This window comes from Pleuronectes platessa, chromosome 15, assembly GCF_947347685.1.
Source record: "Pleuronectes platessa chromosome 15, fPlePla1.1, whole genome shotgun sequence".
Taxonomy (NCBI): Eukaryota; Metazoa; Chordata; class Actinopteri; order Pleuronectiformes; family Pleuronectidae; genus Pleuronectes; species Pleuronectes platessa.
The window spans coordinates 1,061,559-1,083,414 of NC_070640.1; the positions used below are offsets into that span (position 1 = coordinate 1,061,559).

Sequence of the window (21,856 nt, forward strand, 5' to 3'; positions counted from 1 at the left end):
TAGTGATGGATAAGGTTTTCTTTAACAAGTTAAGTCTTTCATTCTCACTTTCCATCTTAAAACCATGAAATGAACTGAACTTTGAACTAGTTCATGAGAGGTGTGAACTTGCACAACACTGATATATATATATATATATATATATATATATGTTATATTGATTGGTGGATTGATAATTGATAACCGTGTGTCTTCTGCAGAGCAGTGACATGACATTGGGACTTACAGCCCTCTTCTTATTGGTTCGCTTCGGTCACATGGTTTTAGTTAATTAACAGTTTTATTCAATTACAAATATATGAAATGAATAAATGCATTTAAAATATTTTTAAACTGATAATGACATATCATACTACATGTACTGGCTCAACTAACAGTTCTATAAGAAGTAGTTAAAACAGGACGCAGCTTCTTTTTGTTTCCCTGATACAGTTTTCACGTAAAGTCCCTGAACGCACCATGAGAACACCAGAGAGTCCGTGAAGGCACCACGTCAGCTGCGTCGCACTACGTCAGTGACGCAGCTGTCACGTGATTACGTTACCAGAAACAAACATGGCGCCGCGAAATCCCAGTGATCTCTGCTGTGAGTGGTTTTCTACTGGTTTCTTTGTGTTTGCTGCTGTTTCCTGAAACTGGGGAAGTTTCAAACTGGTGAAGACGCTGGTTTGTTCCGGTTCCCAGTTTGATGAAGAGCACAGATCAGAGCTGCGGCGGCTCACGTGTGTTTCTGTCTCGTGCTCAGCTGGTTTCCTGACGTTCAGGTTCATCTGAGCTGAAACAGAAGATTCTCACTGGGACTCGAACCTTCACACTCGAGCTGGACTGGTTCACATGGGATTCACACGAAATGACTTCATCTGACTTCACTGGTTTCACTGGTTTCATGTCTCTGACTCAGCTGTTTGAAAACACTTGTCACACAGAGGCTGGTGGGTCGGTGTCGAGCCTCCGGACAGATGAGAGGAGGAAGAGGAGGACACTCTTCATCATCTTCTTCATCATTATCTTCATCATCAGGTAAACACTCTTCATCTGCTGTTTAACGCTGGAGGAATCCTCTGTGGACGTCACTGGGATGATTAGAACAGATCAGGTGTCACATCAGGGCTCAGATCAAGCTGTCACTCACAGATCTGAGCTGTGTGACTGACACGAGGCCTGAACACACCACGTTCAGGTGAGGGTTCATCACCTGACGTCATGAGTCTTTGTGTTGAAGTCTCTCAGGAGCAGAGCAGAATGTCTGTGAGGAAACAGATCCTCCAGGAGACGACCAGTGCTCCCACAGAGATCATCATCGACGAGGACTCACAGGAGCTGGAGTCTGTGGACCACCTGGAGGGGAAGGTAGAGAACTGAGAAGAGAACTGAGAAGAGAACTGAGACTCTGCTGTCACCTGAGACAAACACAGACTCGTATTTAAATGTTTAAACTCTGCAGTACCCAGGTCAGTCTGTTCTGAAGGTGACTCAGAACTAAACTCTGAAGCTGCTGCTTGTCTTCTCAGGAGCTCTCGTCATCATCTCGAATCAGTCGCAGGAGAGAACGAGGAAACCAGAGTCAAACCAAAGGTACTCGACCACAGAGGGTTTCAGAATGGATTCTAAATGATTTCTCCAAGTTTCAGATTTTATTCTGTGAATCTTGTGAATTCCTTTGCAGAGATGACGGAGGAGGAGATGATGGACCTGGCTCTGCGTCTGAGCGAACAGGAAGCCAGCAACACGGCGCTCCAGCTGCAGCGGGAAGAGGAGGCCGTGATGAAAGCCATCGAAGAGAGCGTGAGCACCAATCAGATTCAATGAGTTCCTCCGGAGATGACTCATCACGTTCATGTTTCATGTTATCCAAGTTTGAGTTTGACTTCAGATCTGAATCTGGTTCTGTTTCTCTGATCCTTTCAAATCCTCTTCTTCTGTTTGTGATCAGTTTGTTTGTCAGGAATAAAAAAGTGTTTTTATTTCACTCACAGAAACAAAACCGGCTTCATGGATCCAGGTTTATTAACCGACATGGACCCGGTTCCAAAAGGCCGCTGCCTTCAGAACCATCCTTAAATGTAATGACACCGGATTTACAGCCTAACTAACAGATGATTTTACCATTGATTCATTTGTCGTCCATTTTCTCAATTAATTAAAAATCCAGGCTCAAAGTAAATCGTTGATACTAGAGTCGGTTACAAAGAATCATTATTGAGTTATTTTCTGTGCCGACCTTTCCGTGGTGTCACTTCCTTCCTCTGCTCTCGCAGATGGTCGGCCAGTCTCAGCCGGACTCGCCATCCCAGAGTCAGAGTCTCCTCGGCCACGCCTCACTCTGCTCCCGACGCAAACCCCCCCGCTCCAACGGGACGAGGACGCCGTCCATGGACCAGGGAGCCTCACAGGAGATGGACCTGACGCCAGGTGAGTCCCCGGAGAACCAACAGCTTCTGATTCAAACTCACACCGTGAAGAACTTCAACAACTTCCTGTGTTTTATTCCAAGAATCAAAAGGAGCTGGAGAGGAAATAAAGAACAGGAATAAAAAGCGTAAAAGGAAAGAAGGAAGTCCTCTGGAGACGTCCGACTTCTCCCAGAAGCTCGAGTCTCAGGCGTCGCCCGGCGGCTCCGAGCCTCTGGACTCAACACAGGTCCGACCATCCTCCATCTTTACAGTGTCTAGGAAGAATCAACAACGATTTAGAATATCATTTGATGATCTGAAGAATTTCTGACCAGTTGATTAATTTGAATCTGTCAGTGTAATAGCTGCTGTGTGTTTTCTCAGAGCTCTGACTCGGCGCAGGTCGAACACGCTCTGCTCCACAAGTCGCCCGTCTTCCTGTCCACTGACTGCAGGGTGTTGGTTCACGTCCCGCGGCTCAGTCAGGACCTGCTGGAAACCTGCAGAAGCTCAGGGTTTGTGTTGTGCTCTCAGGACACTTGTGCCTCCCCTCAGACGTCGCTGCCCGCTCAACCCAAGAGCCCGACGTTTCCCAGAAGCCCCGGTAACCTCACGTCTCGCCCGAAGACTCCCGTCCCTCAGGAAGACGATGAAGAAACGCAGCTGTCCCAGAGTCTCGAGTTTCTAAGAAGTCCCGTGTTTGGCAGGAGCACTCAACCTGAGACGAGTCCAAGTGCCTGCAAGCCTCCCGTCACTGTCTGTGAGAACTCAGGGCTGGAGATCTCCTCCTCTGAGGAGAGCTTGACCTCCTCTGTGAGGACCACTCCCGCTCGGCCTCAGAGCCCCGTCTTCCCAAGAAGCCCCGCCCCTCGCCCTCCGCCAGAGAGATCACCGATCTGCGGCAGCCCCGTCTCCTCAGAGACGCACCGAGGACCTTCTCCGAGTCCGGTGTTCGGCAGGAGGGGACGAGAGGTCGGTGAGGACGAGCCGAAGAGGTCTGTGGTTCCTTCAGAGGTCGAAAGGTCAAACAGTGAAGTGAGTGGAGTCGTCGGTGAGGAGTCTTCTCAGAGGCCGACGCAGGTGAGTGACTTTGTGTTTTGAGTTTAGAATCTTTCAGGTGAAGACTTGATTCATGGTTCTTCTGTCATATAGATTTTTGTTGATTTATTTGAACATCCAGACACTTTGTCACTTCCTGCTTGGTTCTCTCCTCCTCTCTGTTTTGGATCACAGCCCTGCAGCACCGACCCTCATCAGGAGGACGTCAGGTTGGACACGATGCCCGGGTCGTCTCTGTCAGGTACAGTGGAACGTCTCACGCTCTTCATCATGAGGATGTGTTGTGTGGACATTTCTGATGCTGTCTCCTGGTTCCAGAAGATTCACAGGAGCGGATTGAAACACCTGGAGACTTGAACCCAGCAGAGACGGAGCTGACCAGCGACATGACGCTCGTCTGGTCTGACAAGGACGAGGACGTCACGGTACAGAGACTCTCTCTCTCTCTCTCTCTCTCCCTCCCTCACTATGTGTTTATGGTTCAAAAGCATTTAAAGTAAATCCGTTCTTTCTTATCGTTGCTGCGTCCGTCTGCTGCAGCCGGCCGGTTCTCCGAGCCCGGTCTTCCCAGAGGAGAGAGGTGCTGGTCGGGCAGAAGTTCTGGTTTCCTCCCTGAACCACGACTCTGCAGCTTCTCCAGGAGCAGAGCGGAGGAGCAGGTAGAGAAAACACAGCAGTGGGGGTCAGAGGTCAGAGAGGGAGAGGTCAGAGGTCATTGATCCGACGGATACTCGATAATGATCGATTATCAGACACGTTCAAATATAATTTGACTCTTAATGGATGTTGTTCTTTAGCTTTTCATTTTGAATCAGCCACACAAGTTCCTCTCAGCGTCTAGCAGCAGGTCCTCAGGGTCGATGCAGGACGTCTGCCTCCAGAAGGTTCTGATCAAATCTTCTGTTTCTGTGCAACGTCCACAAAGCAGAGTTCAGTTATTTATATATTCAAACATTCATATGTCTTTGCTTCTTTATATATAGTACATAATGTATGTACTATATATACATTCCATTCCCACACTGATAGCGCAGCCGTCAGGGCAAATTTTAGGATGTGGGTTCGGGGATCAAACCTCGACCCGTTTTACCTCCTGAGTCGTTCCATACACGCTGACCTCCACGGTCTCCTGTGAGCAACGCACCGGACTAATCAACAGAATCCATGTTCCTGCAGCTCCGCCGAGCGGCAGCCAGTCGGCAGCGGGGGGGCGACGGTTCAGTACTACTGGGGGGTTCCCTTCTGTCCCCGGGGCCTGGACCCAGACGCCTACACACAGGTGAGCGGCTGCATTCACACTAAATCAATTCTGATTCATTGATTATCAAATCGTTTTCAATTAAGCAAAAATGTCAAGTGTCTGTTAAACGTGAGGATTTATTCTTCTCATTGTTTCATGTCATTAACTGAGAATTTGAAAACGTTGAGATATTGATCATCAGTATTAGTGTGATGATCATTTCTCTGTGTTTGGAATCATGACAGAAATTAAGGATTTTCACAGACGAGAGACTAAAGTGAGGATATGAACCATTTGACTTGATGTGTGTATATGTTCAGATCCTCTCAGAGATGTTCTCTCTCTCTCAGGTGATCCTGGCTCAGATGGACGTTTACCACACGAGTCTGAAACGGGCTCAGAGGCGTCTGCTGAGGAAGGCTCCGTGGGGGGGGGCCATCCTGCCGCAGCCTGAGGTACCACCGGGACTCAACACACATTCTGTTCATCTCAAGCTTTAACACTTTAACCAGTGTTATTACTTTCAAACGTTTTCATGTTTATAAAACCCTGAATGAAGGAATCACTGTCCTCAGACTGTCCATCGCTGCTGCTCCTCCTTTCAGCCTCTGTCTCAAACTACTCTTTCTTTATGTTTGAAATAAAATCACTGAACTGATCTTTTATTCCCAGAAATCTCCTTCACCTGAGTCGTCTGCTGAGTCTCCTCCACGTCTGGTTCCTCGAAGGTAAAACTCCTCCTGCAGTTCAATAAGAAACTGATCCCAGTTCAGAATGTATTTATTCACATGACGTAAAAAAGCTTCTTTCAAACACAAACCATGTGATGAAGACTCATCATCATCATCATCATCATCATCATCATCATCATCATCAGGTCACGCTGCAGATTCCAGTTGTTTTAAGACCTGAACTGAAGTCTGCACGTGTTCCTCACGTGTTCATGAGATGTTCCTGACATGTTCCTAACATGTTCCGCACATGTACTGCAGGTTCTGTATGTGAGAACAAACCTCAGAGTCTCTGGACATGTTCTGGATCTTCTCCTGCAGCCTCCTGGTAACATGTGTGTAACATGTCAGAGTGAGTCCATGTGAGGAACCAGCAGGACAATGTGTGGAAGCTTCTCAGAGAGCGAGTGGACGTGTTGATGAGGTTTCTAACACGTGACGTGAAACCTGAAGAACACAAACATCTCAGGATGAAGAAGAGGAGCCGGACACGTAGAAGATGAAGACGTCCACTTGGAAACACGAGGAGGTTCCAGATCTTCTGGTGATGAGGGCCGACTCCGGTGTGGACGAGATGTAAACAACAACACTGATCTGTCCACAGCAGAGTTTATACATCATGTCCCGCCTCCTGCTGCTCTACAGGCTCCGCCCCTGCTGCTCTACAGGCTCCGCCCCTCACCTGGATGTTCCCACATGTTCCTGTTTGAATGAGTTCGGACCCGACAACCTGCTGCTGCTGCTTCACAGACACTCACTACAGGAAATGTCCAGACAGAATTTTATGGAGTTCATGTAAACAACTAAACACTTCTCTAGCTGCAGTAACGTCTGTTCTCCACTTGGTGGCAGTATTCACTGTGACCAGACTCCTGCTCAGTTTGTTTTAACTCAACAAACTTCTCATTAAACTTCAGACAGAAATGATTGAAGTGTGATGTTAACATGTTGATTTCCCTCACGTTTCCAGACGAGGTCTCAGGTTGAGGAGGAAAAACGAGAGTGAAGAGTCTCCTCCAGCTGAGGAAGAGGAGGAGGGAGGGGAGCAGAGGGACGAAGAGGAGGAGTCAGAGACGCAGAAGATTGAGGGAGGAGAAGAAGGACCGATGGATACTGACGACTGTGACGTTTGTCCAGGTACTGAAACATCTCACGTCCACTGACCACTCGTTACTGAACGACAGCCTCTCTTTCATAAACTCATGATTTTGGTGGTTGAAGGTCAAAGGTCACTGTGACCTCATAAACTCTTATTAAATCCTAAAGTCCAAACGTCCATCTGATGTGACGACTGTGAAATGTTCTACTTTTACTTTCAACAACAGAAACTCAACTGAGTCACAACGAAGACGAGGAAACTCAAGATCTGACGACTGAGGCTGGAGCGGAGGTGAGTCCACGTCAGGAGACCTCGAGTCAGATCAGATCTACAACCAAGATCTCAACTCATCTTCTCCTTTCATTTTAGATTTGACATGTGCTTCTCTTTCCCTGCAGCTCCGACCTGGAAGTCCTGATCTCCCTGAGGTCCAGATGATTCCTCCAGAAGATCCTCCAGCTGCGGTCGAGCCGCCGCCACCGGAGGACAAGGAGGAGATGGAGGTGGACAGTGAGTTTATCAACCTTTTATTTTCATTGATATTTGATTAATAGTACTAATATATAATTTGTATATCATAAGACTTGTGTTTTCACCCACAGTCTGTGGAACAAAGGAGGGAATCAACCCTGGGGCTGATGCTGGACGTCCACCTCAGAACGGGGAGGAGGACAAGGAGGACGGTGCTGATCCAGATGTGGAGGAGATGGAGGTCCGAGGGCTGCAGAGGCCGACGTCTCCAGAGGTGGAGCCCGGCGCCGCCCCTCCGGGTCCCGAGGCCAGCGTGGACTGTCCCCTCTGCCAGGGATCCTTCCCCGTGACGAGGATCGAGCGGCACGCGGCGTACTGCGACGGAGAGGTGGTGCTGGAGGAGAGGGAGGAGCCCGGAGGTGAGAGGACCCCCCCTCACCACAGGAGTCACATCTGTCATAACGTCTCATATGTCTCAGATCAAACTGTACAAGTCATTTTATTCCTGTCTCCACTGTAGTGTCATCGAAGCCTCGAAGGAAGCGCCGGAGAGCAGAGGTCCCTGAAGCCGAGGAGACGAGCCACTCGGCCAGCAGCAGCAGGTAAACACCACCTGTGGGTCTGACCTGGACCTGGTCCCTGTGGGTCGGACCTGCTCCCTGTGGGTCTGACCTGCTCCCTGTGGGTCTGACCTGGACCTGGTCCCTGTGGGTCTGACCTGCTCCCTGTGGGTGGGACCTGGACCTGCTCCCTGTGGGTCGGACCTGGACCTGCTCCCTGTGGGTCGGACCTGGACCTGCTCCCTGTGGGTCGGACCTGGACCTGGTCCCTATGAGTCTGACCTGCTCCCTGTGGGTCTGACCTGGACCTGCTCCCTGTGGGTTGGACCTGGACCTGGTCCCTGTGGGTCGGACCTGCTCCCTGTGGGTCGGACCTGGACCTGCTCCTTGTGGGTCGGACCTGGACCTGCTCCCTGTGGGTCTGACCTGGACCTGGTCCCTGTGGGTTGGACCTGCTCCCTGTGGGTGGGACCTGGACCTGCTCCCTGTGGGTCGGACCTGCTCCCTGTGGGTCGGACCTGGACCTGCTCCTTGTGGGTCGGACCTGGACCTGCTCCCTGTGGGTCTGACCTGGACCTGGTCCCTGTGGGTTGGACCTGCTCCCTGTGGGTGGGACCTGGACCTGGTCCCTGTGGGTCGGACCTGGACCTGCTCCCTGAGGATCTGTGTTTCACTCTTCATCTGTAATTCAGTTTGTTTCTGTCTCGTTTCTGCAGGAACCAAGAGAAATGCTTCCTCTGTCAGAAGAAGTTTCCTCTGAGGGAATACACCCGACACACCGAGCTGTGCCTCCAGCGCCGAACCCAGAAGTCTGACACCGTGAGTCACGTGATCACTGAGGAGCCAAACGACTGGTTCATGTTGTTCATCAGAATCCTGCTCAATGAAGTCTCTTCTTATCTACACGTACACTTTGTGCAGAGCAGAGTCCGACAGTGTGTTGTTCTTTTCCCGATCAGCTCACTATATGTTTGATAAACTTTCTCTCTGTTATGTTTCTGACTCTCCAGAGAGGAAATCTGCTCTCAGCTCTGGAACAGACAGAAACCCGAGGATCAGGTGAGTCTCTGCTTCTTCTTCAAAGTTTCTCCAGCTTCAGTTCAGGTCCTCGATCGGTGTGATGCTTCATGACAACGCTCCAGTTTAAAACAAGTTTATAAAACTAAAATAGTTTTTAATTAAATCTATTCTGCATCATTTGTTCTGGCAAATAAAGTTTTCATGTCATCAAACATAAATGAAGAATCTGCGTGAGGCTCGTATCAGGTCACGTTCTGATCTTAGATTTCCTGGTTCACAGATGTTGCCGCCTGAGACCAGAATAAATCTTATTGACTGACGTGTTGTTGTTGTTGTTGTTGTTTTCAGAAGCCGGGCCGTCAGGAACCAGAGTCCAGCCGGCGTAAGCAAACTTAGAGACGTGATCTATAAATAAAGATATTAAAGTCTTATTAAACAGTGAGGAAAGTTGAGTTTTACATGTTTGTTGCTCCACGTTTAGTGAGGTCATCGACCTGCGGGATGATGATGATGATGATGATGAAGAGGAGGACAGGGTGAGAGCGGTGAGCATCAGCAGCTCTCCCATCAGATCCTTCACTCCCATCTCAGAGGCCACCGGCTGCCTCATCGACTTCAGGAGGCAGCAGCGAGCCAAGAAGCCGAGCCACCGACGGAGATGAGGACGACCTCCAGAGGACGGACGTCTCTGAACTCATCAGGAACCAGAGCCTTAAGTGAAACCTGCAGGTCATCGGGTCAGACGTGAAGTCAGAACCAAGACGAGAGACTTCTCCTCCTGATGGATTCTCAAGCAGCTGAACGTCGCAACGAGCAAAATCTCATTTCTGTGCCACTCTGTGTTTTTTGTGTTTCTGTTTTGCGTTGAAGATGTTTGTGTCAACCTGTGTGCGTCCAACAGAAGCATCCACACACCACTCTGATCTCACAGGTCTCCACCACGTCTGAGCAGAGCTGCATTCAGTTCATTCACAGATTTTCATCTCATCAAACAGCCTGGACCAGTTTCTAAAATCATCCTCAGAAACTTTTTACTGTACTTTGTTGTTTTCCTTTTGTCCTTTTCTGTCTTTGACCTTGAAACCTGTATCTGCACTTTAGACTGGATTTGCCAGTTTGTGACTCAGCAGCAGTGAAGTCACCGCGATGCACTGAAACACACCGGTTGGCTCATTGATGGACGAGGACACCGACCCGCTCGTCTCTCCGGTGTCCTCACATCTCGGCCTCAAACCGCCGGCCTGAGGTTTCCTGTGAGACTCTGTCACAACGCTCGGTTTCACCAACCGCCTCAAACACAAAGAAACGAGGAACAGTCAAGAGTGAACCTTCATTTACCTCAGGGCTCCAAGGGGGACAGACTCGGTCCAGGACAAGTGTCTCAGCTACAAGTCCAACTCACTCAGTCCCAGCGAGGACACACAGGAAATAACACTTTCTAATAATTCAGATACAGATTAATGGATATTGTCCTGTAACCTGTCGTCAGCTGCTCAGAAGTTCAAGAGAATCCATCAAGTGATCAAAAGTCAGAATCAAATAAATCCACTCGTCTGAAGATTCTTTGTAGATTTTAAGTTTGTCTTTTTAATAATTGTTTCTAAAATGTATTTTTTATTTAATAGATAAAAATGTTATCAATAAAAAATATGATTAACCCACGTGAGTTTTGTTTTTATCAATCAATAAAAACTCGAATCATTTTTTTCGTGGTCCACAGGAAAAAGTCAATGAAGAGTTTATTTGAAAAGTCCACTTCCTCTGCTGGTGATGATTGACACTTCAAACATTTAAGTGTCATTCAGCCCAGTGACGTCAGAGGGCTCTCCTTTGGATCCGATCCAGGATCCGCTCCCGGATCTTTACGGGCGGAGACAGACTCAGCTGATCCGCTTCTCCCTCCGCCTCCACCGGTCACCGTCATCACCTCCGCCCGGTGTCCTCCCAGGTAGCTCACCTGTCAATCACCTGTCAATCACCATTAGCACCTGTCAATCAACTGTTTCTTACGCGCGGCAGAGAAGTGAAGCGCGTCCACGTGTTCGACAGTGACGCGCAGCAGAGGGTGTCAACTGTCTCTCTGTCTCTCTGTCTCTCCCCCGCCCCCCTTCTCTCTCTCTCTCTCTCTCTTCTCTGTCTGTCTCTCCCCCCCTTCTCTCTCTCTCTCTCTCTCTCTCTCTCTCTCTCTCTCTCATTAAGGAAGTGAGTCTGTCAGTGAGAAGTTGTTGGACACGCAGGACGCACAGGTGAGAGGCTTTTACTTTGAAAAGACTTGATTTTAACATGATGAAGAGTTTTTATTAAAGCAGTTTATTCTGTCTGAGAAGTTGTGAAAGTGTTGAGAGAGTTTTGAAAAGAAACCTCCAGCTCCTCCTCAGTGATTCTCCTCAGACAGCATCAGATCAGCTGCCTCTCTCTCTCCCCTGTCTCCTCTTTGACCGCCCCTGAGTGGCCCCTGAGTGACCCCTGACCCCCCCCCCCCCCCCCCCTGCTGTGTGAGAGCCCCTCTCTCTCAGGAAGCTCATGTCGATCTCAGCCGGTGTTTGAAACCTCCGGCTCTTCATCGGCTGACGATCCGACCGGTCCGGTGTGTTTACTGTCGTCTGGAGGCGTTTGGAGCTGGAGCCTGAAACCTTCTGAGAGCAGAGACACGTTCACACTCAGTTCAGTGAGAACAGACTGGAGCTGGAGCCTGAAACCTTCTGAGAGCAGAGACACGTTCACACTCAGTTCAGTGAGAACAGACTGGAGCCGGAGCCCGTGGCCTTCAGGTGTAGCTGACCTGGATCCCAGGTCCCGGTGAGCTACAGCCTTTCATCACGGCGTCTGCTCGTGGTCACATCCAGCTGCTGATCCTGAGGAAACATCTGGCTCCTCAGGGCTGGAGGTTCAGCTGCTACAGGACACGCCTCCAGTCCCTCGACATGAAGCCAAAAGATCTCTGATACCAGCGCCGCCATCTTGGGTCCATTACGTCACTTGCAGTCAGAGTCTGTGCAGCGTTGATTGTTATTGAGGTCCCGCCCCCATACATGCTCTCGACCAATCCTCTTTAGCTTCGTCACCAGCGTGCAATTAATCCTAAACTTCACGTAGATCCTTCGTTCCCTTGGAACCGATGGACGAATCAGACGGAGCCTCTGAGATGGTGCAGTCCAATCACGTTCTTCTCTGATTGGTTGACCTCTTAACCGTGTCAGAAGGAAACTGAAGAAAGTTGTTTAAAGTTGAGGTTTTCACCACAGGTTCTTCACAGAGTTGATGTGAAGCAGTTTCCTGCTCGTCTCAGCTCTTCTGCTTCTGATCAGCTGACCTGTGATCGTTTCTGTTTGTGTCTGTCAGATGTTTCAGTCTGATGATGAGGAGCAGGTGGAAGTGAAATTCAGACCTTTTCCTCTTTCACGTGGAGTTTCCCGTTTGTAGAAAGAAACACGTTTAAAGTCACATGATTCTATTTGACATTTGTGTTTATTGTGATTTCACTTCAGAAATCTGAGCCTCGACTTCCAGCCGAACATCAACAGGTCATTTAAAGTCTCGTCACTGCTGAGAAGGTTTCTGTTCCTCACCTGAAGGCAGCGTCTCCACTGACGTTTCACAAAATCCACATTTCTGACTGCATTCCAGAAACGTCTGAGCGTCACGTGCTCTGAGCTCTGATCAGCTGGTCCTATAAGTTCAACTAACAAAATACTATGTGAAATATTATGACTCTTCACATAAAATTACGTCTTTATTAACGCGATATTACGAATTTATTCTCAAAATCTCTGCATTTTATTTTCTTCAATATGGCCCAAGCACTCCGCGATACTAACATGCTTATATCAGATAATAATATCATGACCTGCTGGTGGCGCTAAAGGAAAAGTCAGAGGACATATTGTCCACGTTTCGGCCATTTTGTGCCAAACATGCACTCGTTTTCATATTTGTTGTTAATGTAAATTCTATGTTTTAAATGACCCAATGACATCAAGCGCGTCCTCAGGTCAAAATCTAAAGCCTGGAAATCTAGATTAATATGTTATCTGATTTTAGAAACAAGAGTTTTTAGAGAGGAGCAGCAGGAGTTGTTACATTGTATCAAGTTATATTATTGAATATGTTTTATCATTTGTGTCATCTGACTCTTTCCATCTTTTTCTTCAGATGAGTGACTCGGCATCAAACGGTGGAAACATCTCTCATGTTTCTAAAAAAGCGAAGATGAGCGGAGAGAGAGCCAAACGTCACCTGGATGGAATCCCTGCGCACACGCTCACTCAGGTACACACACAAAGACACACACACACACACACACACACACAGACACACACACACACACACACACACACACACCCTGGGAACAGCTGATTAGGTTCGAACTCCATTCAATTCTATAATTAACGATGTACCGGCGTCTGAAGCCGAGGTCAGAATCTCCACAAGAGGGCAGCGTTTGTATCGGAGACATTTTAGCTTCTTTTCTTGATGTTGGGAGTGAAGTCGTCTTTATTTTCAGTCACTGGATTCACACTAACCTCAAATATTTAGTTTTTCCGTTCTTAAATTTAAACTTACATTATTATTATTATCATTTTATTATATTATTATATTTCATGACAACAGCCTTAAACAGTCGGATCAGTGGATGTTTGTTGACATGAACATAAAACTCTCATCTTCTTTATATTCTCCTCTCTTTCTTCTCTTCCTCGTCCTCGTCCTCCTCTTTCTTCTTCTCCTCCTCCTCCTCTTCTTTCTTCATCTTCTCTTCCATATTCTCGGTACTTTTCCACAGACGTGTTAGTTCAGGTCTGGATGTTAAACCTGGTTTTCGGCCTCGCCCTCTCTGCACGCCGTCGTGTCACAACACGCTCGTTCCTGTTGGTCGTCACGGACGAGGGCGTGGCCGACTTCATTCCAGCATCATGACTCGGATCTAATGACGTCAGATATTTACTTCCATGGTTCAACCTGCCGTGTGAAATTTGAAGGACGTGAAGTTTTTGGTTCACCTGCACAAACGTGTTATTTCAGACATTTTACTGGTTCCAGAAAATGTCCAGAGACACTGACCCAGACATTTGTTCTCACATCCAGAACACGCGAGGAACACGTGAGGAACATGTCAGGAACACGTCTGATCGACTTTCAAATAAAAAATAGAAAAATTCACTTCATACAAAGGTTCTTTGTCCAGTTCTCCTGATGCTGTTTAAACTGAAAACCTGTGATGTCGGGCTCTGGTCGAGAAGGTTGGTTTCAGACATCGGGGGGGGGGGGGGGGGGGGGGTAATGACTGGTCATCCAAGTGTACACGTGTGTGTGTGTGAGTCAAACAAAACAATCACACCAACACACTGAGGAAACTGGTCCTGAGTGTTTCAACATGAAGATTCCATCTGAGCTGATCTACTGTTGAAACTCGACTTTAGACACACATACACACACACACACACCACACACACACACACACACTCGTCCCACACATATTTCACAAAGAGTGCTCAGGGTGTGTGTTAACATGATGTGTGTGTTTGCTCTGGATTAATCTGGATCCTGAAGGTTTCACAAACATCAACAGAGTATTAAGAAGGGAGGAGCCCCGGGAATCAAACATGGTGTTTATAAAAACAGACGTAGAGTCCGGGCCCAGAAGGGGAAGCCTGGAGCCTGTCTCCTGTGCACTGACCAGCAGGGGGCGACTCCACTGGTAGTTTCTATAGAAGTCTAACAGTTAGAGTCAAACAGACCATATTGCACCAGATGTGTTAGGGGGTGGATACCACAGAGTGATTGACAGCTAGTACCGTCCAATGGCGGCAGGTGACGGGTGTAGCCGGGCGTGCCCTCGAGCTCTCAGTCAGGCTCCACCCACCACTCCTCCAAATATGGTTACTTCTGGTTTCTAAAAACCAAGATGGCGCTGGACACAAAGTGAAGCAGAGGCAGTTCACAGACCAGTGGTTTGTCCTGGACAGGAACTGTTGATGTGGGTCTTCGCTCCTATTGGCTGCTCGTCTCTCGCGTCCAGAGACATTTTGATTGAACGTGTTTCTAAAGATTCCTTGAAACTGGAAAATGAGCCGAGCATTTGATGCATTTTTAAAGTTTCCGGGTCACAAGCTTAAAGGTTGAAGAACCACTGCTTCAATCTTTGAAAACAGTTTGTATTTTACAGGAGAACATTTGGGTTTAAGTACAATCTTAGTCTGTGATTGGTCTGTTAGTATTAGTACTTTAGTATTAGTACTTCAGAAGTGAACAGTACTCTGAGCCTCCGTCCTGTGAGCTGAATGAAACGGCCTCAAGTCCACTTCTCTCCAGCAGCTTTGTTTCCCGACCTCCGTCACGGCTCCACCTTTAGTCTCAGCTGCTGAAAACTGGGTTTCAGCTTTTGAAGGAAACGACAACAGGAAGAGAAATGTGAATAGTTGCTGCATCTCCAGAGAGCCACCACATGTCGGCCGGGCGGGTCACTTCCTGTCCACTCAAAGTCACTCAAAGCACAAACCATCATATCTGCTCACAGACGACCGGAGGAATTTAATCTTGGCTTTTATTTTGAAGTCCATTTCTCCATTGATTTGTACATAAACTTTCAGTTTGAACCAAAGCGTCTGAAAAGGAAACTGAGAGGAAACACCGCCTCCTGGTGGAGAGAGATATGAAATCTCTTTATTCTCCTTATTCCACCACAGAATTAAATCAGTCTTATATATATGACAAATATGTTTTATACCTGTACCATCATGCAAATACATTTAGTTGTTTTAATGAAAAAAATACTAAATCCAAATATATGAAATAAAAAAACAAATGTGAGTTAAAAAAATGAATAAATGAAACAAAATGTTATTATTAATGAATTGATGAACGTTTACAAATCCAAAGTAAAAACAATTCCATATATTTGTCTATTAAGTTCTAGATTTTTTTAACAGTTCTGTGTTTGTTCATTTTAAGGAAACAGAGAAAAGAATTCTTATTATCGTGTCAGAATCTTTATAAAAGTTAAATATGAGCTAATAAACATGTGTGTATCATATATTTGTGTTGTATGTGTGTGTATGTGTAGGTGCAGTCGTACCTGGAGCGTTTCACTCTGTCTCTGGAGAAGCTGCAGGATGTCTCCTCCCGGCTGAAGAAGGCTCTGATCCTTGGTTTAGGGAAACGCACCCATCACAGGGCGGCCGTGAAGATGCTGCCCACGTTCGTCAGGGCCACGCCGGACGGGACGGGTAAACACACACAAACACACACACACACACAGGACGGGTCAACACAGACAAACACACACACACACACAGGACGGGTAAACACACACAAACACACACACACACAGGACAGCTAAACACAAACACGCACACACACACAGGACGGGTCAACACACACACACACACACAGGACGGGTCAACACAGACAAACACACACACACACACAGGACGGGTCAACACAGACAAACACACACACACACACAGGACGGGTAAACACACACACACACACACACACACACAGGACGGGTCAACACGCACACACACACAAAGGACGGGTAAACACAGACAAACACACACACACACACACAGGACGGGTAAACACACACACACACACAGGACGGGTAAACAAACACACACACACACACACACACAGGACGGGTCAACACGCACACACACACAAAGGACGGGTAAACACAGACAAACACACACACACACAGGACGGGTAAACACACACAAACACACACACACACAGGACGGGTAAACACACACACAGACACACACACAGGACGGGTAAACACACACACACACACAGGACGGGTAAACACACACACACAGGACGGGTAAACACACACACACACAGGACGGGTAAACACACACACACACACACACACAGGACGGGTCAACACGCACACACACAAACAGAAAGTTCTTTTGTTTTGAGTAACTTCAACTTAAATTGTGTTGTTTTTCATTTTCGGATCGTTTCAATATTTCAAACTCGAGTTCACTCATTAAATCAACTTGATGGAGTTGAAAAGATTCAACACTTCCTCTGTCAGGAAACTTAAAATGATTTAAATATTGTTTTAAATCCAAATATCAGGTTGTTAGATTTCTTTGGAATGATTAGAAGCGTCTTCACCTTCATGGTTCCTCCCGGCAGAGCGAGGCGACTTCCTGGCCTTGGACCTCGGTGGAACCAACTTCCGTGTGCTTCACGTGCGAGTGGTGGAGGAGCAGCAGTGCGTGATGAAGATGGACAGTCAGATCTGTGCCATCCCTCAGGACATGATGCTGGGACCCGGAGAACAGGTGGGAGCCGGTTTCATAAACTCAGAAATATTTCATGTAAAACAAAGAGACACGAGAGTGAAGCTGCGTTCAAACCTTCAGTGTTTGAGTCAATGCACAGAATTCCCGTTTTCAATCGTTAACTCAGTTTTTGTTGAGTTGTTTCTTTCTGTGGATTTAAAAGCAACATCTGTCTCCGTCCAGCTGTTCGACCACATCGCCGCCTGCCTGGGAGACTTCCTCGACTCCCAGAAACTGAAGGGACAAACTCTTCCTCTGGGATTCACCTTCTCCTTCCCCTGTGAGCAGAAAGAAATCGACAAGGTGACACTCGCACACACACACACACACACGCACACACTCGCACACACACAAGCACACACGCACAAACGCACACACACACTCAAGAGAGGAGAGTGTTTAAGAATAAAAGCATCAGAGACATTTTTTATATTCCTTGGTGAGGTTCAGTGTGTCGTCACTTTTCCTCTTCATGAAACAGTTTGACACGTTTCTGTCTTTGATGTTAAACGTTTGAATCCCTGTGGTCACAGAGCATCTTGATCCGCTGGACCAAAGGCTTCAACTGCTCCGGCGTGGAGGGACAAGACGTCGTGAAGCTGCTGAAAGACGCCATCCACCGGAGAGCGGTCAGTGGGACACGGAGACTCAGCTCAGACAGCGACTCCGTGATGAATTCACATCTCACATGAACCTGAACTTTAGTGTATGAAGTGAAATCAGGTCAAAGTTTCTGGATGTTTCTGAATCAGAGTCAAAAACTTGAGAAACTGTCTTTGTAGAGACGGACAGAAAGTTTGTGTGGGCGAGTTAATCACATTAGAAATAGGAGACATATAAATATACCTCACCCTCACTCTCTCGCTCACTCTCTCTCTCTCTCTCTCTCTTTCTCTCGCTCTCTCTCTCTTTCTCTCGCTCTCTCTCTCTTTCTCTCTCTCTCTCTCTCGCTCTCTCTCTCTCTCTTTCTCTCTCTCTCTCTCTCTCTCTCTCTCGCTCTCTCTTGCTCTCGCTCTCTCTCGCTCTCTCTCTCTCTCTGGCTCGCTCTCGCTCGGTCTCTCGCTCGGTCTCTCTCTCTCTCTCGCTCGCTCTCTCGCTCTGCAGGACTACGACATCGGCTCGGTGGCCATGGTGAATGACACGGTGGGCACCATGATGAGTTGCGGCTACAGGGACCAGAGCTGTGAGATCGGCATGATCATCGGTAACGTAGAAGAATCACAAAGACAAAGACTTAATAATGAGATAAACTGAGACTCAGACAACACAGGGACACAAAACATCTACAAGACAACAACAATCATAAATGAACCAAATCAGCAAAACAAAGAAAACAACAAGCAAATAAAGAAACAAATGAACCGAAAGATTCAAACATCACCAGGACTTGTTTAATGACCCAAAACCAGTTCAAAGACACAAAACCCACCAGTAGCGTCCATCGAGCCACGAACCACTGAGCAACACAAACCAGTGACTTCATCCGTCTTCGTGCTCCGGCTCTTTAATCTCTTCAGGATCTGAACTGTTTCTAATCCTCATGTGACTTCCCTCTGTGGTCCTTCAGGAACAGGGACCAACGCCTGCTACATGGAGGAGATGAAGAACGTGAAGCGGGCGGAGGGCGAGGACGGACGCATGTGCATCAACACGGAGTGGGGGGGCTTCGGAGACGACGGCTCGCTCAAGGACATCCTGACGGAGTTCGACGTGACGGTGGACGAGACGTCCATCAACCCTGGAGTTCACACGTACGTACGGCCGCTGCTGAAACAGCGCCCCCTGCAGCCACTCACACTAATTCATCATTTTATTATAACTTATACGACTGAAAGTTAAATCGAGTTACGTTTAAGTTGAGTTTAAGTTGAGTTGGATTAAGTTTACGTTCAGTCACTCTTTGGTCTAAACGATGTTTAGCCTCCAGGAGAACTGACCACGAGCCGTCTCTTCTCGTTTGCTCGAGCAGCTTCGAGAAGATGATCAGTGGGATGTATCTGGGGGAAATCGTGCGTCTCCTGCTCCTGAAGATGACGGAGGACAAGCTGCTGTTTGAGGGACGGACGTCGGACGCCCTGCGGACTCCGGGACAATTCCAGACGAAGTTCATTTCTGAGATCGAAGAGTGAGATTTTAAATCTTCCTCCTGCTCTTTTACTTCATCAGGAGCTGTAAACGCTCCCTCGTTCTTCACCGTCCTCCATCTTGTCCGTCCTCACTTCGTGTGTGTCTCCGCTGCAGGGAGGAGGACGGCCTGGAGAACGCTCGGAGCATCCTGACGGAGCTCGGCCTGGAGTGGAGCCCGGTGGACGTCCAGGTGGTGCGTCTGGCCTGTGACGTGGTGTCCTCGCGCTCGGCTCGTCTCTGCGCCGCCGCCCTCGCCACCATCGTCAACCGCATCCGGGTCAACCGAGGGCTGGACCATCTGAAGACGACCGTGGGGGTGGACGGGACGGTGTACAGGAAACACCCAAAGTAAGAGACCATATGAGGGAGAGCTTTAAACCAAATCATCCGGATCGCCCCCTGGTGTCTGGCCGCAGTATAGATCATAGATCTCCTCCATGTTAACAGATGGGACATGTACCAAACTAAAAAAATCTGAGTAGACGTTAAATAAATGTGAGTTCGGATCAGTTTGGTTTTAATTCGTTGTTTGTTGATACAAAAACAGGCTGAGACGTCATGATTGACAGCTGAGACTGACTCAGGATTGGCTGAGAGCATGGTGTGGGCGGGACCTCGACTGCTCAGGCCGTTAAATAATAAAAAAAAAAATCTCGATCAGTCGATTTCTGTTTATATTTTTTCCTCAGAAGTGATTCTCTGTGCGCTACATATACTTCCTAAATATTTATGTTGTTATATTTATATTGTATATTTATTGTGTGCAGTTTCAGTGACGAGCTCCAGGAGACTGTTCGCCTCCTCGCCCCCAAGTGCAGCGTCTCCTTCCTGGTGTCAGAGGACGGCAGTGGGAAGGGAGCAGCCATGGTCACCGCTGTGGCTCAGCGGCTCGCGCTCCAGTCCCGGCTGCTAGAGGACAGCAACGGGGAGGAAGAGGAGGAGGAGGAGGAGCAGGAGGAGGAGCAGGAGGATGACTAAGAGCAGATGTGGAACAGATACAACTGTTAAAATGTAACATGAAAAGTTTAGAATTTAATATTGTGTTTTATCTGGGAGTTATTTTGTGTTCACTTCAAATAAAACATCTTTAATTTAACGTATTATGACAAAATAAACAGCAAATACATTAAAACAGAAAATTTGGGGGAAATCTCCAACAGCAACATTAAAAACATGAATCCTGTGATAACTCTTTAATTCTCCCCTGTTATCAAATCAACATCCTGGTATTTTCATCTGAATCTCTGTGTTCCTGTTCAACGTTGTTCGATGACTCATCCACTCAAACACGTTTCCTCATTCGGCGTCCAATCAGAAAGCTTCTGAAATGTTTAACTTCCTGCCGGTGACTTCACATTCTGCAGAGCAGGTCCTAAACCCAGCCTCCTCCATGTCAGCAGCTGGGACTATAAATGAAAGTAGACGTTAAATAAATGTTTCTCAAAGATGGTTTCTGTCATTTCAGGCTGTTCTTCATGTTTCTGATCAGTTTGGTTTGAATTAGTTATTTGATGATATAAAAACAGGCTGAGATGTCATGATTGACAGCAGCAGGTTGTTGGGTCGGACTCCTTCACACAGCAACATGTGGGAACATCCAGGGTAGGGGCGGAGCCTGTAGAGCAGCAGGAGGCGGGACATGAGGTGTAAACTCTGCTGTGGAAAGATCAGTGTTGTTGTTTACAGCTCGTCCACACCGGAGTCGGCCCTCATCACCAGAACATCTGGAATCTCCTCGTGTTTCCAAGTGGACGTCTTCGTCTTCTACGTGTACGAGGAACACGTGAGGAACCTGTGAGGAACATGTCAGGAGCGTGTGTCCAATGTAGATCTGAAATTAAATAATACATAGCTAATAACTGGGAATGCTTCAAATTAACTTGTTTTTTTTAAGCAGTTTTTGTTCACATGAACAAAAATAAGAAATGTTTCCAGTATAAATAATACTGGAAACACTGTGTTGTTTAAAGAGTCTGAAGGTCAGAGGACAAACAGGAGCTGCCTCCTCTTCCTCCTCCTGCTGCAGCCTCCCTCTCTTTCTCGTTCTCCTCCTGCTGTAGCCTCCTCTTCCTCCTCCTGCTGCAGCCTCCTCTTCCTCCTCCTGCTGCAGCCTCCTCTTCCTCCTGCTGCAGCCTCCTCTTCCTCCTCCTGCTGCAGCCTCCTCTTCCTCCTCCTGTTGCAGCCTCCTCTTCCTCCTCCTGCTGCAGCCTCCTCTTGCTGCAGCCTCCCTCTCTTCCTCGTTCTCCTCCTGCTGCATCCTCCTCTTCCTCCTGCTGCAGCCTCCTCTTCCTCCTCCTGCTGCAGCCTCCTCTTGCTGCAGCCTCCCTCTCTTTCTCGTTCTCCTCCTGCTGCAGCCTCCTCTTCCTCCTCCTGCTGCAGCCTCCTCTTCCTCCTCCTGCTGCAGCCTCCTCTTCCTCCTGCTGCAGCCTCCTCTTCCTCCTCCTGCTGCAGCCTCCTCTTGCTGCAGCCTCCCTCTCTTCCTCGTTCTCCTCCTGCTGCAGCCTCCTCTTGCTGCAGCCTCCCTCTCTTTCTCGTTCTCCTCCTGCTGCAGCCTCCTCTTCCTCCTCCTGCTGCAGCCTCCTCTTCCTCCTCCTGTTGCAGCCTCCTCTTCCTCCTCCTGCTGCAGCCTCCTCTTCCTCCTCCTGCTGCAGCCTCCTCTTGCTGCAGCCTCCCTCTCTTCCTCGTTCTCCTCCTGCTGCATCCTCCTCTTCCTCCTGCTGCAGCCTCCTCTTCCTCCTCCTGCTGCAGCCTCCTCTTGCTGCAGCCTCCCTCTCTTTCTCGTTCTCCTCCTGCTGCAGCCTCCTCTTCCTCCTCCTGCTGCAGCCTCCTCTTCCTCCTCCTGCTGCAGCCTCCTCTTCCTCC

General features: G+C 48.1%; 2 protein-coding genes across 2 annotated transcripts; both read left to right on the top strand.

Annotated features, from left to right (window-relative positions):
• The first annotated feature begins 521 nt into the window (after positions 1-521).
• uimc1 (ubiquitin interaction motif containing 1) lies at positions 522-10,226 on the top strand. Its single transcript, XM_053441935.1, has 24 exons — positions 522-586; positions 927-1,020; positions 1,223-1,350; positions 1,512-1,575; positions 1,667-1,785; positions 1,977-2,063; positions 2,259-2,412; positions 2,495-2,640; positions 2,778-3,473; positions 3,627-3,693; positions 3,771-3,877; positions 3,993-4,111; positions 4,629-4,731; positions 5,043-5,147; positions 5,365-5,420; positions 6,394-6,560; positions 6,749-6,813; positions 6,921-7,032; positions 7,125-7,412; positions 7,514-7,595; positions 8,270-8,372; positions 8,564-8,612; positions 8,922-8,955; positions 9,055-10,226. Exons 2-24 carry the CDS (start codon positions 960-962, stop codon positions 9,233-9,235), a joined length of 3,093 nt encoding a protein of 1,030 aa, XP_053297910.1. The 5' UTR covers positions 522-586; positions 927-959; the 3' UTR covers positions 9,236-10,226.
• Positions 10,227-10,669: 443 nt separating this feature from the next.
• LOC128456808 (hexokinase-2) lies at positions 10,670-20,443 on the top strand. The gene is made up of 11 exons (XM_053441175.1): positions 10,670-10,819; positions 12,726-12,842; positions 15,637-15,799; positions 16,719-16,867; positions 17,051-17,170; positions 17,401-17,496; positions 17,972-18,071; positions 18,435-18,618; positions 18,837-18,992; positions 19,109-19,342; positions 19,762-20,443. The coding sequence occupies exons 2-11, from the start codon at positions 12,726-12,728 to the stop codon at positions 19,970-19,972; spliced, it is 1,530 nt and encodes a 509-aa protein (XP_053297150.1). The 5' UTR covers positions 10,670-10,819; the 3' UTR covers positions 19,973-20,443.
• The last annotated feature ends 1,413 nt before the right edge of the window (positions 20,444-21,856 follow it).

Coding starts and splice junctions, on each gene's coding strand:
- uimc1 (XM_053441935.1), top strand. CDS start 960: ATGAGAGGAGGAAGAGGAGGACACTCTTCATCATCTTCTTCATCATTA. Junction 5,148..5,364: donor CCATCCTGCCGCAGCCTGAG/GTACCACCGGGA, acceptor TTTTATTCCCAG/AAATCTCCTTCACCTGAGTC. Junction 6,814..6,920: donor CGACTGAGGCTGGAGCGGAG/GTGAGTCCACGT, acceptor CTTTCCCTGCAG/CTCCGACCTGGAAGTCCTGA.
- LOC128456808 (XM_053441175.1), top strand. CDS start 12,726: ATGAGTGACTCGGCATCAAACGGTGGAAACATCTCTCATGTTTCTAAA. Junction 15,800..16,718: donor GGCCACGCCGGACGGGACGG/GTAAACACACAC, acceptor TCCTCCCGGCAG/AGCGAGGCGACTTCCTGGCC. Junction 19,343..19,761: donor GTGTACAGGAAACACCCAAA/GTAAGAGACCAT, acceptor TATTGTGTGCAG/TTTCAGTGACGAGCTCCAGG.